Here is a 19171-nt window from a genome sequence, read left to right as displayed (position 1 = left end):
CCTGGCTAGTGCATCCGGGGTCTTACTCTGACAAATGGTAAATTACTTAATGGCTAAGAACCAGAGCAGTCAATAAACGGTACATAGAACAGACACAAACTGAATATTCCTAAATTTTAGAGAATCTAAGCAGTTTAAATAGTTAGGTCTGAATAGTTAATGATAATACTGTAAGTAATGCATAGTGCACAGGGACTTTCAGTTATAACAAACCAAAAATATATAACACTAGCTAACAGACTTTTTCTAGAATCGAGAAAATTGGGAATGGGAGGGCGGTATTTTTAAAAATGTAAAATTTATAGAAAGATTTCTTTGTTGCTAGTTTACTAATGACCATAGTTTCTGAGCAGTATTATTAAAACCCATTTTTTTTTTTATAATATAACAAAGGGACTTTTTTTTTTTTTAAGCTGTTGTGAAGAATTTATGTTGGTCTGCAGGTGTCACATAGCCTTACTAAGAATCAAAAGGAAAGCCGAGCAGGGCTTATATCTCCATCTGTATTTTGTAACCAACCACGTCCAGCCTGTTTATTTTACACTTCCTCTTGCTAATGAAGATATTGGTTTTGTATGGGTTATGCTCTCCTGCACGAGCTTAAGCCTGCAAGATTTGTGTGCGTTTCTGTGCTTTGGTTCCACTGACCACAATTGGTGCCCAAGACGCAAGGAACAAGAACAACAGAAAAACAACAAAACAAGTTTACATCAGTGCTCCAAACTGTTTCCTTCCAGTTACTGTGGCAAACTCCGGAGTTTAAACCATTCATCTCTTCCTTTTTTTTAAAAAAATTTTTTTTTTAACCTACGTTTGTTTTCTTTTCACATTTTCCAAATTAGCAAGCGCGGAGGCAAGGCACATCAAAGCAGAGATGGGGACTGAAAGAGCACTTGTGCTGGACAGGTTAGCGAGCAACGTGGCAAAGCGAAAAAGTTCAATGCCTCAGAAATTTATTGGTAAGAATAAAAAGTCTTTTTGTGTGCAGCAGTTAACTGTGTGAGGGCTGGTAACCTTCAGTGTCATAGCAGTACTTGTTATGTAGGGCCTTTTCTAGTCCATCATGTATTTAAATAAAGTAACTTCTGCTTTCCTGCTGTACTTCTACTTACTGGTCATAGGTATTTGATAAACAACAGAAAATGTTAAGTTAGATAAATGACAAATAGATATGAATTCATACTGTGTTTTGTGTCCATGTTAGTGTTTGCATGGACAGTTAATAAATATATATATATTTGGGGGTAGGAGATTGATTTAGAGCTTTGTGTGTGTGTGAAAATCTTTCTGCCCTTGATCCTGTACGGTGCTGAGTACCTTCCATCATCATGGTGAATGAAAGTTGAAAGTGCTCGGTACTCCTTGAGGAGGCATACAGCACTGCAGAATGGAGCCCAAAGTCAGAAAATTACTGAATTTTTAAAGGTCATCTTTTAAAAATTTGAATCTGAATGATAGAATCAACCCCTTTCTTACTCTGATTAAAATAATATGAGCACACTACAATTCCATAGAATTTACTTTGTATTTAATTTTATAAAATCAGTGTTTGGAAAACTGGAAATCCTAAATAGCAAGGTCTGACCTATTGTGTTGTTTTCTTTAATGTATGTTTATAAAATTGCTTTTCTTTCATTGCAGTTTTACTGAATCGTGAGCTTTCAAAATGGGATTATAAACAAATTCTAACAAAAGAACACTGCTTTACTAAAATATCTTTAATGTTTTCTGCAGAAATCAAAATAAGTTTTAAACATAATTCCTTTTGCCAATTAGCCTGCTGAAATGAGTATATGGTACTAGTCATAATACTTATCTCCTAGGTAGCTAGATTTGTTTCAAGTTTAAATAAAACACTATGCACTGTGGTTTTTAAAATTAAAATAGCTAACCAATCGCAGTTATAGTTTTGAAATAAACCTATATATCTGAGTTTGATGGCAGGTCCTATTTTTCATCAGTGTTTGATGTTGTTACTTCTGTTGATCATATTTATTTTGCCTATAACAAAAATAAAAATTGAACCTAATTCTGGACTATAGGAAGTTGTATTTGAGCTCAAGACTTTAGTCTGCAATTACAATATGCAACATTATTGCTAATAATGTCTTAATTGTAAATTTTCCAGAAGGATATATGTGGCTTAGGATGCTTACTTTTCTAACACGTTTTCTGTTGCAAATATTGGCCTCTGTGGTAATTTACAGTCACACTCACAGGAAAAGAGAAAAAAGGATAGTGATAGAAATCCATCTATTTTCATATAGTTTGATCTGCACTTTGCATAGAGGGTACTAAAGAAGTTTCTTGAAATTCTGAACCCAAATTTTCAAATCTGGGAAACAAAGGTTTGCTTCCTAAATCAAACTTTAGATGTTTAAATACAAGTGACTTGATTTTCAAACGTACTGAGCACCTATAGCACTCATTGGTTTCAGTGGGAACTCTCAAACTTTGATCTCCTCAAAAAGAAAAAAAAGCCATTTTGGATTTAAGAGCCTAATTTTAGGGACCCATATTTGAAAATTTTGGCCTTGAGTCTTAGTCCTTGCATGCCATACTGTTTTTCTTAAAATGCTCTTCAAGTTCTCTATCTCTTCTTTTTAGAATTGAGAGCAGCTTCCGATTTTTTGTTTTAAATATTGGGAGTGTGATTTTGCCAAGTGCTAAACACTCTTACCCAGTGCAACACAGAACTTAATTCTTGATTCAGTAAGCCACTGGAGCATGTGTCGAGCTTTTCAGTAGAACATATGCATGTGATCACAGTTCAGGATGAGCTGAAGTGCTTTGCAAGACTGGGGCCAATCTACTCAGCACCTCCCCTTTTTATGCTATGGTAATGCTTAATTGATACAGTTTTTTAATAGTGCAAGGGACACAATGATAAAATAAATATTTTGGGGATGGAGGCACAGAGGATATTCTTTTAACGTTATAGAGCAGGGTTACTCAACTTTGGAAGCCCCGGAGGCCACAGTGATATTCACAGCACATGCTGAGGGCCACAACTTAAGTGTGGTTGCATATACATGCAAATATATATGCACATATAAAATAGCATCTTTCGCACTGACGGGCGTGAATAAAATTTTAAAGCAAGACTACACAACACGCAGACCCCATTTACATCAGTTCTGCTGATAATAATAACATGCAATATTTACCTGATTTCTACCCATATGACAGCACTTTTAATGAGTAACAACAGTCCAGGAATTTAACTACCAAAACGCATATCAACAGAAGACCACTATATTGACTACTTTTTTGTTTTGGCTCTCACCCGCGGGCCATGTGTTGAGTAGCCTTGATACAGAGGAATTAAGTTCTGAAACATGTTGTTCCTCTAGAACCTCTGCTTACAGGCATGATGTGTTAGCTAATACTGAAAAAGCATGAGTCATTCACTCCCTTTTATCCTTGAGTGGCATGTTTGCAACAGCAGCAGTCTGTCTGACATTGACTTGACTTTTGTGACTTCTTGAACTATCTATGAGGAGGGAAAATCTGCCAGGACAGTTTTATGATTTCTTGGGAGACAGAGATCTTAGAAGGGTGCTGATTTTCATTTCCTCAAGAAGGAGGGAGATAGTGAGATGTGAACCAACTTAAGCTCATTTCTGTGAAAAAAGTCTATGGACAAGAAGAACTGTCAGTGTCTGTTGACACCTTTTAATCATGGTGACTCTGCAGACTCTCACGCTTTTTTGTAGGCCAAATTCTGGCTTGTCCTGTAAATGCCTCTAAAAGATTATGTATCACATTCTGACCAGTAGTGGCCCCACTGTGTAAAGAATTTGTGTGAGTAGGTGCAGTTACAATTGCTAGGGCATACATGATACAGTCGCATGAACAGACCATAACCCTGACCAGTGGTGAAAGTAACTTACAATTTCTTACAGATACTGCCCTGTTACAACTCAGGTTCCTGCCAGCTCTTTAAATAGCTCCCTACTGGCTTTTGCCATAGCTCAGGCAGCTTTTGCAGGAGCTGCACATCAGGGCACGCCCACTTAATTTCATCTCTTACCGTGACTCCTAATGGTCTCTTTATGGCTCATGTTGCAGAGGTTCTGCTTTTGGCCTTTCTGTGGGTTTTGGGAGAACAGTTGTTCAGCAAAAGTCTTCCATCTTGCACTCCTTATCTTTCTGCCAGAATTCTAAACATATACTTATGTGTGCCAAATTTGTAGTATTTAGCACTTTGTAATTACCATTTCAGTTCTCCATCTTTTATAGTGATGGCTAGTATTATGAATATAATATGGCAGGCACACCTGTCAATTAAGCTACCTCTCAATAGTGAGTGCTGGTGGTGTTTCCTAATTTCTTGAATAAAGCATACATCAGGGTAGCTCCTCAGCGTGTGTAATTCAAAGTAGCTCTATCAGTTAAGTCAATTAAGTTGTGCCACTTTACATGATTGCTGCCCATCTGGCTCATTTTGTGCTACTTCTTTTCGAGAGTGGTATTAAAAATAACTTTCTCCCCCACTAAAACTGTTAGTACAGTTTTGAAACTTCAGCAAATGCTGCCAGCTCTCTGTGTGAAGTAACTAATGAAAAATGCCCTGAGTTGGTTGAGAGCAACAGGAAGCGGGTTCACTCCCTTTTTCCAGTGTCCACATCTCATTATGTCACAAATCTGCATACTTATAAAGAGTAAGCATCACTGAGCAACAACTGGCAGTGGCTACTTATGTATTATGCATTATATGATCATGTGTGAATCTGAAGGGGAAAGTTTTGCATTGTACTGAGGTAAAAAATAAACAGGGGAAGGATGTTTCTTAAAATGTGCAGCAGCTTGCTTTGTAAAATGAAGAGTAGAGGACCATGAAGACTCGGTTCTTAATTTGGTATTTCACAGTAACTCTGTAAAACTTCACTTGGGAGCAAAAGCAGCTTAACACATAGTAATCTCTTGCATTATCCCACAATACTCCAATAAATAAAATTATATCACTACTTCATGCCCTAATTAATCTTCTTTTCCTTATTCCATTGCGCTCATGCTTTCTTGCCTTTTCCCAATCTACTCTTCTTTTTTTTTTTTTGCCCCACTCTGTTGCTGTCCATGGCTACGTCTAGACTGCACGCCTTTTTCGACTGTATCTTTCGAAAAAGCCGCTGTCAAAAAAGAGCGTCTAGACAACAAGAAGATTTTTCAAAAAAGCAGCTCGCTTTTTTGAAAGAGAGTCTAGATGCGCTCTCTTGAAAAAGCGCTGTTTTCATGCAATAGTGCCTTTTTTCAAAAGATGACTTTCAAAAAAAGGCGTTATTCCTCGTAGAATGAGGTTTACCGCTGTCGACAAAACCGCTGCGTTCTGTCGATTTACTGTTGACAGAATGCAGCGGTAGTCTAGACGCAGGTATAGTTTTTTCGGAAAAAGACCACTTTTTTCCAAAAAACCATGTAGTCTAGACACACCCTATGAGGCAATGTTTGAGCTGCCTTTTATCTCCTTTTAAACAAAGCTTGCTGACTTAGAACACAACCAAAGCCAGTGGTACTCGATCCATTTGCCTGTGTTATGTTATCATTTGGTATGATGTAAATGCCGTGAAGAATATACTCTTATTAATTTTTATGACATTTAGGGTGCATTTACACTGCATTACTATTTTGAGATAACTAGCATTATTCTGAAATAACAATGCGAGCATCTACATAGCCATTCCGTTGTTTCAAAATAATTTTGAAATAACCGATGGCTTATTCCAAAATCTGTAAACCTCATTCTATGAGAGATACTGCCTATTCCGAAATAGCTATTTCAAAATAAGGCCTGTGTGGATGCTTCACTGCTGTTATTTCAAAATAGCCCCTCACCAGAGCCATTCTAAGTTATTCCTCCCCAGTACCTCCTGGGGCTCTAAATCGAGATAGCATGTATACATTAAGGAAGCCTGCCTCGGACTGATTTTGAGGCTTCCCTGTAGTGTAGATGTGCTATATTGAAATAAGCTATTTCGGAATAACTACTCTGGAATATCTTATTTTGAAATAAGTGTGCCGTGTAGATGTACCCTTAGTGTCTTTGGTAAGGAGATCTGATAATAAATTCATTTACTATATTATTGCATATGTAACATCTTTCATCCCAAAGTGCTTTACACATTTAATAATCTGATCAGTATATGTAGGAATCATTCACCTGCCATTGTTTCTGATGTGGAATATGGAAGCTTTTTAAAGGTATATCATAGAATCATAGAATAATAGGACTGGAAGGGACCTCAAGAGGTCATCGAGTCCAGCCCCCCGCCCTCAAGGCAGGACCAAGCTCCGTCTACACCATCCCTGACAGATGTCTATCCAACCTGTTCTTAAATATCCCCAGAGAGGGAGATTCCACCACCTCCCTTGGCAATTTATTCCAATATTTGACCACCCTGACAGTTAGGAATTTTTTCCTAATGTCCAATCTAAACCTCCCTTGCTGCACTTTAAGCCCATTACTCCTTGTCCTGTCCTCAGTAACCAAGAGGAACAAATTTTCTCCTTCCTCCTTGTGACACCCTTTTAGATATTTGAAAACCGCTATCATGTCCCCCCTTAATCTTCTTTTTTCCAAACTAAACCACATAACATCTCTGATTATGTCAAGGGGGTAAAATAGAATATTTTATCTAATTGAACAATCAGGTGGAATTTTAGGGAAGCATATTTGAACAGGACATGAGGACTTGCATTTCTGTTTAAGGATGTAAAATAACATTTTAAAAGTTAAACATTATATTTAACTGGTTAACCACCCCACTCTTATGGATTGGGGGGCCTTGCCATTCTGTAGCGGCCCCCCAATCCAGCCATGCCGCCGGTTAACGGATTACCCCAGTAAGCATGCCAATAAGGGTGATGATAACTAGTTAACCCTTTACATCCCTAATCTCTGTTGAGAAACCTAGTATCAGATTGTTAATGACCACAAGAGGGCAGGACATTTGTTTCACGTCTTATTGAATTCTGGAACAGTACTATGGCTCCTAATGCAACACATGAATATTTCCAGTTATTTATTTCAATGATTGCTGGGCTTTTTAACAGGATTTTTATAGTAAGATTCTATATAATTTTGTTCTTGTTACTTTTTTATTTCTGTTTTGATTAGACCTTTCATTTGTCTAGAACTGGCATTATGAGTCATTCAGATGTGTTATACCATTTTTGTTCCCTCCGAATAGAAGTTGGATCACAAGGTTTGTTGAGGGTTGGAAGCAGTTACATTCTTGTGGTTCGCTAACCTTTTTTATAAAAGTGTTTTACAAAAGAAACGTGAGCTGCTGGTTTTGCTGTCTTTGCAGTGAAACCTGGTGAGTTTCATATACATTGAGTCATAGTGTCTACAGGTGACAGATAAACATCTGTACTATTCAAGTTACCGTAACTCAGAGATTAGTGGATCTGATGTTTGCAATCGTGAACATTCAGGCTTGTCCATTTTCTCAACTATAAAAGATTGTAAGTTTCATGTAACCACAGAATTCAGTTACTTATTTCTAGGCATCTACAAAAGACTTACTTCAGTCTTTCTGGAGTGCAGCTTTCTTCCTTCCTTGCACCCAGCAGACAGCAAAGGTCAAGCTTGTGTCTCCATCCACACTTACCTTCCTTTTCCCCCATACCTTGCTAGCAAAGGTATGAGGCAGATTTCAAGATGTGAACCCCCTTTGCTCTCTTCCATTCCTGCAATGGCTAGCTGAGTACATGTGCAGCATTAAATATAGCCAGGATGGGGTGGGCTTTGCTCTGCTATATGACCACACTAGAGGTAGTCAAAATCTAACCTGTGTTAGGTGACTAAAATGTAATGTTCCAAAAGAATACATTATATCTACTTACGTGGTTGCCAAAACTGTATTATCTAAGAACCTTCACAGAGTTCAAAGGAAACAGTTCCTGTAGAAGAGGCAATATATTATGCCACAGTCTAGGTTGGGAATATGCATAAATTCCTGTTAATTTTAATTTATTAAAATAGAATAGGCATAATTCTCCACCGTACTTCTATAGTTTTACAGTAGGGGATAGCATCATGGAGAATCAGGCCCAATAAGAACTAAAAAGCTGCAAAAAGATTGCTTAAATGAGGGCTCCCATGCAAATGTCCTAGAAAAAAGGTGCCTATGTACCTTTATTGAAAAGGTCTTCCAAATATAAAGCAGTGAATGGTATAAGAACATAAAAACAGCCATATTGGGTCAGACCCAAAGGTTCCTCTAGCCCTGTATCCTGTCATCAAGTAGTGACAATCCCTGTCACAGAAGAGTATGATTTCTCAGGAAATGATCAAAGAGCTAAAGGGAATGTTCTAAGTACCTTCTGTAGATTTTGTTTATTGACTAATTTTTTGTTAGTTTTGTTTTTTGTACATCAATGTTATATGATTTTCTATAAAGATGAAGGAGATTAATCCTTGACGGTCTTAATGTTATTCTTTCCCCTTAAATCCCAGAACCATCAAGTTCAATGATGGATTGGCTAGCAAATTGCTTAACTAATTTCTCTAATGCTCCATTTCTTAGGGGCATATGCTTCAAAAAGTCAATTCACTTACACAAACAGTATTCCTGCATCATTGAGCTAAATTTGTTTATTTTTCATGGACTGTTGCTATTTAGGAAAGGATCCTAGAATTTCAGTACATTTTACAAACCATTCAGTAATTCAGTTTCTTTCCTTTCTTGTAGGTGAGAAGCGACACAACTTTGACATTAATTACAATTCCAGTTTCTTGTATGAAAAGGAAAGTGATATGATGCAAGGACGTATGATGGACCAGGCCATAAATAATGCGATCAGCTACCTTGGAGCGGAAGCACTGCGTCCCCTTGTGCAAACCCCCCCAGTTCCCACTTCTGAGATGGTCCCGGTCATCAGCAGCTTGTATCCCATACCGCTCACCCGCTCTGAAATGTCAAACGGCAACCCACAGGATACAGAGAAGAGCCATGCCCACCTTAGAGACAAAAGTTTGTCTTCTGACAGAGGCCTTTCCCCAAATAACAGTGGCCAAGACTCAACAGACACTGACAGCAACCACGAGGAGCGTCAGAATCACACCTACCACCAGAATCAGATGATCCCTTCCCAAGTCCGCAATGGCCTCCAATGCTTGAAGGAGCTCCCAAGACCATATGACATAATCAAGCCACCAACCATATGCCCACGTGATGCCTTTAAAGTTATCAATAAGGAAGGTGACATCATCGGGGTCTACAGATGTGACCATTGTCGTGTCCTATTTTTGGATTATGTGATGTTCACCATTCATATGGGATGCCACGGATTCCGTGATCCTTTTGAATGCAACATGTGTGGGTACAGAAGCCATGACAGATATGAGTTCTCCTCACATATAGCACGAGGAGAGCACAGAGTGTCCCTGAAGTAAAAGGATTAATTTCCCAAGACACCAAAGAAGCTGTTTTAGATTTTTTTTTCAGTTTGATTAAAAAATGCTTACATATTTTTGTGCCAATTCTAAAAATGCTAATGCCCCTCATAGTAGCAAAGTAATGATGGGCTTTATTTTTCAAAATGCAGTATTCTGTAGCATCTGTGCCTAGATACTGGGGTGACTGGCACTATATATAAATACCAAAGATAGACAGACACAGATTTTTGTATGAACTTTATTTTTGTGAAAAGTAATAGCAATTTAAGATATGTTTTAAAAGTATTTTAACATGTATTTTTGTTAGAACATTTGCTTCTGGTAATAGCAAAATGGCAGTTTAGCTGTATTATGCCGTGAAAAAGAGAGTCAAACGTTGATGTAATAATTCTCATTAAAACATTGAGAAGATCGTCCATCCTTACTGCCCTTTTCACTGGCCTGTCACAAGCACCATGTTCCAACCAATAACACAGAAAGGCCATGTCTATGCTAGGAAATTATTTCGAAATAAGTTATTTTGAAATAAAAACTCCCAGAATAACTATTTTGGAATAGCGTGTCCACACTACAGGGAAGCCTCGAAATTAGTCCGAGGAAGGCTCCCATAATGTAGACGCACTATCTCGACTTACAGCCTCAGGAAGTACTGGGGAGTAATTACTTTGAATGACTTTGGGAAGTAGTTATTTTGAAATAGCATCAGTAGTGTGTGTCCACACTACCGCTATTTTGAAATAACCAGCCTGTTATTTTGTCATGTGGATGCTCCGCTTGTTGTTTCGAAATCAGGGGAGTTATTTTGAAATAACTCCCTAGTGTAGACCAGGTCCCAGAGACACTTTCTGTTATTGTTTCACTTCCTGAGGTATTCCTAAAATGGCCAAGTTATTGAAACACAGAAAACACAGTATCCTCAGGTATGTATCAAATTACTTTTCAGTGTTTCCCCCAGAGTCTGAGAGTGTGTTGTCTCACCACACTTCCGTTTTCCTTATCCACTCAGTCCACTTTCTTTAATCTCTCCCCCCAATCACCAATTAATAAGTCATGTGAGCTATTTTAGGGGTTTGTGTTTTTTAACTGTGTATGCTTTTTGAGACTATTTGTTGGCTTGCCTCTGAATTTGGAGGAAATCCAACTTTTTTTGATTGATCAAGTATGTGTCTTTCTAACAGAACAAAAGTGCAATCCCTCTTCCATTGCCATCAATAGCAAAACTTATACTGACTTCACCTGGTGCAGGGTCTAAAACTGCAATGGGCAGGCAAAATACCAATTGAGGCAAACAGAATTTTTGCTTATCTAAGTTCTGCAGATTGGACTCTATGAGGTTATTGTAGCTCAGGGTTACTCAACTTTGGAAGCCCGGCAGGCCACAATGATACTCACAGCACATGCCAAGGGCTACAACTTAAGTGTGATTGCATATACATGCAAATATATATGCACATACATGCAAATAGCTTCTTTCACACTGACAGGCTTGAGTATAAAGATTAAGGCAAGACTACACAACACACAGGCCCTATTTAAGCCAGTTCTGTTGATATTAATAAAATGCAATAGTTACCTGATTTCCACCCATATGACAACACTTTTAAAGAGTGATGACACATCTTAACAGAAGACCATTATATTGACTACTTTTTTGTTTTAGCTCCCACCCCCAGGCCGCAAACAAACAGGCCGCATGTTGAGTATCCCTGCTGTAGCTCATAGGGTATGTCTACACTGCAGAAGATTGAACAGGCCGCTGTTGATCTTCCAGGATTCGAATTAGCGGTCTAGTGAAGGGCCCAAGTCTATTTTCACTGGTGTTACCCATGTGAGAAGAAAGGTAGGTTCAAAATGTACTGGATCAGATGCTACCCTCAAATCTTACTGATGTCCATGCAATTGCATAGATGAGCAGAGTTTGACTCAATATATTTTGGATTTAGCGTTGCCAAGTGGAGTCATAGTGTCCTGGCAAATATTAACAGTAGCAACCGTGAGAATCTTCATGTAAGAATGTGTGGGAGTGGACAATTCAATCACACCGTCTGGTTTTACATGGGGATATCCCTTAGAGTGAAAAGTGCTGTTTTGCAAAATGAGTATTTACGATTACTTTGAAGCCAGTTTTTAAAATAATCTAATCATTGTTCTGCAGCTTTATTATTAGTCACTGTGCTGAAGATGTGAATATGATAATTTTGCTGAGTGTATGTTTATTTTTTAAAACCTTTTATATAATGATGCTAGATGTGTTCTGCTGGATTTTTTTTTTAATCCAGTGGGTATTTAGCATGAACTTTTATTTTGTACTTTTTTCCAGTGTTGTGTAAACTGCTGTGTAATATGTTTCACCTTTTTGCATGGAGCAAAAGTGGGAGCTAGTGTTCTGAACAGAGAACTGAGTATCAGGAAATATGGAATTCTAATGCGGTCTCTTGACACTGGCTTCCTCTGTAATCTTGGACAAATCACTTCACTTCTCCATGATTTATTTTCCTTGTGTAAAAAGGAGATGATGATATTTTCTCTGCCTGATAGGGGAATGTGTGAAGATTAATAAAATTACTGTTTGTAAAATGCTGTGATGTTGACAAGTGCTAAATATTGCTGTATCTTTTAGTGGGGAGTCGGGAAAGTATTTTTGTCAATTTGTGTTCAGTTTGTGGCTACATAGTTGTAAAATATTTTTGTGAATCCCTTTGTGGTAGAAAACTTATTACCTAGGACATTTCTAGTGACTTGCATGGATGCTCCTCCTACTCTTCCCCCTGCTCCCCAATACAACCTTGCCACAGCGCTACTACAAAACCCTTCAGTTGAATTACTGTAAGATCAGGTAAGGGCCATTAGGTTCATGCCCAGTATATTTGGAAATACTTTGGAATGGATCTCTTACAATAGGAGGTTGGCTAAAACATACCGTATTCTTCTTTATTTCCTGTCTTCAGTAACTGTGAGCTGATGGAACAGTTTCTACTTTTCATTCCAAATACAGCTGTATTCTCATGGGAAAGATGATCATATATATGTACACTGTAGAAAAAATGTTTCTCATTAGTGTTAAAACCAGATGAATAGGAAAAGTATAAATAGTGAAGTGTTACGTAGTTATTGGCCCAGGAAACACCTCGGTTTACTACATGTATCTTATATAAAATACCACCAGCTTCTTTCTCACGCCACCATGGAATCCTTGAAGATTATTTTGCCCAGAATGTACTCTCCCACTCTTCACTTCTTGTTCAGCTAGGCTGGGCTTCCACCACCTACCCATTATTTCCCAGATCAAATGAGCAATCAGCCACTGAGCCTGTGAAAAGTTCAGTTTGAACTACATTGACAGGTGCTTTTCTGTCTTTCTTTAAAAGAGGTTTCACAGTATCTGCCCCAAGTAGGCAGATATTTCTCACCACGGTTCAGGCAAAAAAAAGTGTGAAGATATATTGCCCCCTTCCAAAAAAAAAAAAAAAAAAAAGCTGTTCCTTGCCATTTTCTGGGCCCGGTGATGAGTGACCTCCTCATGAATTTGCTGTTGAACAATCACATGTTGAGTTTTAACTCAACCATTTTTTAAAATGGTCTTTTTAATGAGTATATTTTGTCTGACATGTAATTCCTCAATTTCACGAGTCTGTGTTTGGGACTACTTACACGTGGGCCTAGGACTCAGTTGATCACATATTGGGATTGAAGCTAGAAGATTACAAGAGGCTCATTCCTGCAAAGTGCTGAGTACTCTGCTTTCCATTTAAGTCAGGATCTGCCCCCTAATTTAAAAGGATCTGCTCCCTAATTGGCATAAAATTGCGCACATTTTAATACTAAGCTGTAGCTCAGAGACATTAAAGATTTCATCTTGCAATGCTTTCTCCTGATTTCAGTTGCCTTCTACTGGATCAAAAGGAAAGATTGCATGGTGAAGCAAGCAGCTTGTTATGGCCATCTCTGTTTATCTAAAAGAAGGTGGATCTCATCGCTGGATGCTGAGAGCCACGTTTAGCTTGCAAGATACATCTTGCCAACTCCTGCTGCAAAGAGTTCAAACAACAGAGTTGAAAACCCTGCTGATGACTTTGCAAAATAACCTGAACTGCAAAATGAAAAAACATTTGCAAACTGTTGCTAGCCTAATGTATTCTACTGGCCTATTTTAACAATGCTGTTTCAGTCAATTTCAGTATGAAAATAAAGTTTACATAGGTATTTTTGTGAAATGCAGCCTGTTCAACAGTTTTCTCTCTCAGCCAATTCTTTTGTTGTATTAATTGATAAATTACGCACATACAAATGATTTTATTGTATCATTAAGGAACCAATCATATTTTTGTTTAACGTTTTATTGAATTTTTGAAGGACAGACCTACAAAAACAAGATCTAATATTTATAATCGCTAAAGAGGTCTCCGCAGATATAACAAATATATGGAATGCAATTTGCAAAGTGCCCACCATAAGGGGGCCCTTCATCCCTGACTGGTGCTTTTAGATGCTGAAAAATACAACTAATAATAACACTCCCTATTATGAATTACTTTTTGTATGTAATTAAGAATAATTAATCCAAATAGGCAGCCTCCAGATTCCCAGTGTTGAGAATTTATCTTACGTAACGTACATCTATCCAATTTCATATTTATAAACCAAGAAATTGAGATGAAACCTATAGTCAATATATAGGTTATGTGTTATACCCTGAAAGGATGAGTTGAATGATTGTGATTAAATTAACAAAATGTTAAATAGTTTCTTAATATAACTCTGTTGAATTTAGAGATTTAACTTTAATAATACTACTCTTCTAATTGCAGAAAAACTATTCCAGTACTCAACACTAATTCATACATTGATTATACATACACCAAAAGGGAGCTGTTGTTTCACTTTTTGGGTTTATATTGCACTTTCCCTGTATTATAGGTAAATCAGCACATAAAACTGGATAACGGGCCAAAGTCTTCCCTGGGAGCCACACAAGTAATTCCTAACAAGTTCTCAAGGACTTTTGTGTGCATATTTCTGATGGCAGAGTTTAGTCTTAATTTGCCCCTCAATGTATTAAGAATCCCCATCACTTTGGGCTCTTTGTTACTGTAGCCTTGGAGATAGGTCACAGGCAGCTAACTGGTAAGCATCACCCTTAGTGGATGATGCTTATGGGGTATGTTTAACTGGCAGTCCAGCTGGACTGGACCCTGTCTGCTGTGGGTGGGTGGGTGGGGCTGCTCCAACCCAGCCAGACCCATGACGTGGTGCAGCGGGCTCTGCTGGATCATAGCAGCCTGGCCAGAGCAGCCTCTGCCTGTGACAGACACAGCCTGACCAGAGCAGACCCATCTGCAACAGGAGGCTGGGCCCCCATGATTTGGGGGTGTGACATGGTGGCCACTCCAGCCCATTTGGACTGGTCCAGTCCTCCACCTGTCCCTGTATAACTGGTTAACTAATTAAAAGGTATTTTATGTTCCTGGCAAGACGCCTTCTAGTTTGATTTGCTAGTGGAAAATAATGTACACTGTAAATCCGGCAACAGATTTGAATAACAGAAATTCCATTTATCTACATATACTGCCTGACTCGTGAGCTGAAGTGGCTTTACATGCTTACAAAGGCCTGTTTCACACTCTTCATGCACAGTCCAAATTTACAGGCTTTGCACAGGTCTTTAATAGGCTTGCCAGATGGTAAAATACCAAACAACCACCAAAAACACCAGGAAAAATTTTGTTGAACCAAAAAAAAAAGGACCCTGAGAGTTGTTAAGAAAAAAAAAAAACTGGCCCCTTTAAAAACTGCATGCTGAAGCTTTTTGGCCCTAACAAGCTGCCGTCTTGCCTCGGGCTGGACAGCTCCCCGATAAGCACTAGGGTTGCCAGGCTGCCTCCATATTGAGCTGGACAGCCTGGGATTTTCGCCTCCTGGCTGGGAAAAAATCAGAAAGTACTGAACATTTTAGGTGTCTGGTATTTTTTTGAATTTTTTATTGGACAGGAGGTGAAAATAACGGACTTTCCGGTTCAATACCAGACACCTGGCTACTCTAGCCTTTGAAAGCACTAGGTGCATATAGAAATACCAAAAATGGAAAGAACTACTCTTCTCCCTTAACCCAGTAGCTTGGAGTGTTTGGTTGGCTAATCTGATGCCACCGTTACAGGCAAAGGCACCTGTGAGTGATGTTTAGGCCTGTAGATTCTTGTAGTGGTGGATCTATTATTTAATCCAGGCTTGCCCCTGCCTCTTTCCTCTGTGTTTCTGGAACTGTGGAACAGAACTTTTTTTAAAAGTGCTTTAAGTACACTTATTTTTAGTTTTCTATACCATTGGAGAGTTCTGTGGAAGGCTCGATTATCCAAGAGTTTCTGCAAGACTAGCTGTGCGGAGCTCTCTAAAGCACATCAGTTGGAGGGAAACCAGTGGAAGAAATAGTTTCAAGTGAATACCGTGACAGTCAGCAGGCCCCCTTTTTTGCATTCATTTTAACAGCTCCAGACTTGTTCACACTTATTTCATTCCCTCCTGACGCTTTTCACCGCAATAAACTGATCCAGCTTAAAAGAGAGAGAGAGAAAAAAGAAAAAAAGTCAGCACATATTTTTTCTTCTTTCTTGTCACCTACTTCCTTTCTACCACCCAGTAAAAACATAAAAAAACTATAAATGATTTTCTCCCCTGGCTATGAAACTTTCACACTAAGTCTGAAAGAATTGTTTAAACAATAGCTTCAGAGGGGCAGCTGAGTTAGTCTGTAACTGGAAAGTCTTAAAAAACAATGAATAGTTTAGTAGCAGCATAAAGACTAACAAAACATGTAGATGAAACGAAAGACAGAACTATGTAGCACTTTAAAGGCTAACAAGATGGTTTATTAGTTGATGAGCTTTCGAGGGCCAGACCCACTTCCTCAGATCAATATGTGGAAGAAAATCGGCACAACCATATATACCAAAGTGATGCAATAAAAAAAATGAATGCATGTGAAATTGACAAATCAATTTCATATGCGTTCATTTTTTTGATTGTATCACTTTGGTATATATCGTTGTGCCGATTTTCTTCCACATATTGATCTGAGGAAGTGGGTCTGGCCCACGAAAGCTCATCACCTAATAAACCATCTTGTTAGCCTTTAAAGTGCTACATAGTTCTGTCTTTTGTTTCAGCTAGACCAGACTAACGCGGTTGCATCTCTATCACTATAAAACATGTAGATGGTATCATGAGCTTTCATGGGCAAACCCCACTTCTTCCAGATCCAAGAATACATAAGGGAAGGGGCTGGGGGAGGAGGGGAAAGAAAGGGGAAAAAAGACAGTGAACAGATTAAACTTAAAAAACAACAAATAGTATGGTAGCACTTTAAAGACTAACAAAATATTTGTTGTTTTTTAAGTTTATTCTATACAGACTAACTCTGGCTACCCCTCTGAAGCTAGTGAATGGATCGCTCAAGTTATCAGAGACTGATAAGAATAATTAGCACCTCCGTTGTTTGGTTGGTTGGTTAAGAAAGTCATTAGGATGTGGAAGGTAATGTGCCAGTCAGCCGATATCTCTGTTCATTCTAATCTGATAAGAATTAAATTTGTAAATTAAGTTAAATTCCAAACCTTCTCTGTGTATTTGGCATGTGGAATTAGCCTGAAACAACATGGTGACTTGGAGATCCATTAATGAGTATCCAGGCAGAAGAACACTGGAGAATAGAGAACACATTAATCTTCCTGGACACTCATTAATGGATCTCCAAGTCACCATGTTGTTTCAGGCCAATTCCACAACATTTTGGAAGAGCTGTTGCGCTCTTTCGAAAGCCCTGTGTTCCTCATTTTATGAGGAATAAGGGCTCTTCTGAAAGAGGATGTTTTTCCGACATTTGGCCCTATGTAGACAGGCCAAATGTCAGAAAAGCGTCTTCCGAAAAAAAATTGGAAAAAGGTGCGTACCTTTTTCTGAAAAAAACCCAGCAGTGTAGACATAACCTGGGTTATGAAGTGAGAGAGATAAATGGCTAGGATTAAGTCTAGGCTATTTCTGTTTCCTCTGAAGTTAATTATGAAACTCCCACAGACTTGAATGCAAACAGCCTTGGACCAATGAGCGTTTGTGAAGCATGTTGAGATCCTTGGATGAAAGACATGATAACTGTGCAAATAGCTATTATTTGCTATTTAGGAGACATTTAAAAATACTACACAGACAGGGCGGGATTTTCAGCATCCATAATTGGCCCAATTTTTTAAGAAGAACCCAACTCCTTTTGTGGTACCTAAATAAGGACCGCATACTCCAAAAAGCTCTGCACCCAACTTTCTTAGCTCTTTGGAACAGCTGGCCCTTAGTTAAAAAGAATCACAGTCACTAATACAGATTGAACCTCTCCAAACCTGTACCCTCCGGACTGGACCAATGCCTAACTGGAGAATTTGCTGAACCATGGGAGGTCTATATTGTCTAGCAGCATCACTAACACTTCCACTGCTGACTGGGCCATGCCTACCCAGCAGCGTCTATACAGCTAGCCATTATTTCGAAACAATGTCGAGCTGGAGGACTTCTTACTCTGACTCCTGTAACCCTCATGTCACGAGGAGTAAGGGAAGTCGAAAGAAGTAGTGTATCTTAATTCAACTTTTGCCCTGCAGGGTAGACGTGGCCTTAGGGGTGAATTACAGTAATTCCTCATTTAACACGTGCCCGCTTAACACATTTTCACGATAGCATGATTTTTTTTTTTTAGGGAACGTTTTTTGAATGACACTACTGTCCCCGGAATAACACAATTTCCCCAGCCAGCCTGTTGCCAGGGTTGCGCGGGGCTTCCCCCGCCTCCCTGCAAAGGAGGGTTTGCCGCTCGCCATGCCATTCCCTGGTGACCCCCCCCCCTCTCGCCAGACACAGTGCAGATCCCGGCAGACCCATCACAGGGGCATACTTCCAACCCCATCCCCCTCCCCTCTCCTCCCCTCCCCTTCCCCAGAGCCAAACACCTCCCCTCTCTCCTGTAATCTAGTCCTCTTTCTCCCCCAACCTTATGTCCCGGTCCCAACAGACACCACCGCTTGAAACGCAACCCCCACCTTTTCTATTCTTTTCAGTGGGAAAATTGACTCCACATCGCACGTTTTCACTTAACACGATCATTTTCTGAAACATATCTATAGTGTTAAATGAGGAATTACTGAATTGCTAAATAACAGCACAGAACACTGAGAGCCAGGACTAGTGGCTGTGAACAAACTTTAGGGATTGTGGGAAACTTGGCCACGCCCATGATAAGTGGACATCTGGCTAAGTAAAATCATGCCTGACCATGGATGTTGCCAGACCTGAGAGTGTTGGACTACAAAGGTTCAACCTGTAGAGTGAGTAGCAATTATGAGAATGATCCCATTAACTTCACGGCCTATGTAAAACAATTCAGTCAAGTATAAAGGATGCACATTACCATACCGGTGAGAGTGGATGCATACTAAGCAAACTGCACTTTGGGGAAGGAAGTTTACCTTCACAAGTTATCAGACCAAGGCCCTCAAGGGAATCGCTCTCTTTCTCCTTTTCCTGGCCCATGTGCTGTCATGAGGCTAACCTATGAAGACATTCCATCATAGGAAGGTTATATTTGTATTGTGATTTGCATATCAGCAAACCATTGCACCTGTGCCACTGGTGAAACTCTCCAGGGAGCGAGAGTGCAGAATAGTAACTAACAATTGCAACACGCAGACTTGCCTGTGAAAAGAAAGTCCCTGCAGACAATTGTTTTTAGAA

The 19171-nt window shown here is 39.1% G+C and overlaps 1 protein-coding gene across 8 annotated transcripts in view; it reads left to right on the top strand.

Moving 5' to 3' along the window:
* The window catches only part of IKZF3 (IKAROS family zinc finger 3), a 68968-nt gene extending 54406 nt beyond the window's left edge, over positions 1–14562 (top strand). For 5 of the 8 annotated variants that reach the window (XM_025181829.3, XM_075911753.2, XM_075911752.2 and 2 more), the window contains 2 exons: positions 843–959; positions 8697–14555. In XM_025181829.3, the coding sequence (XP_025037614.2) occupies positions 843–959; positions 8697–9400 (821 nt within the window). In that variant the 3' untranslated portion in view covers positions 9401–14555. Of the gene's footprint in view, positions 1–842; positions 960–8696 lie in introns of all 8 variants that reach the window. The other 3 variants (XM_075911755.2, XM_075911756.2, XM_075911754.2) reach the window with 3 other exon arrangements.
* Positions 14563–19171: the final 4609 nt, after the last annotated feature.

Source organism: Pelodiscus sinensis, chromosome 29 (genome assembly GCF_052426305.1).
Source record: "Pelodiscus sinensis isolate ZL-2025 chromosome 29, ASM5242630v1, whole genome shotgun sequence".
Lineage (NCBI taxonomy): Eukaryota > Metazoa > Chordata > Testudines > Trionychidae > Pelodiscus > Pelodiscus sinensis.
Note: the sequence above shows the minus strand (reverse complement) of the source record. Positions and strands in the feature narration are given on the sequence as shown.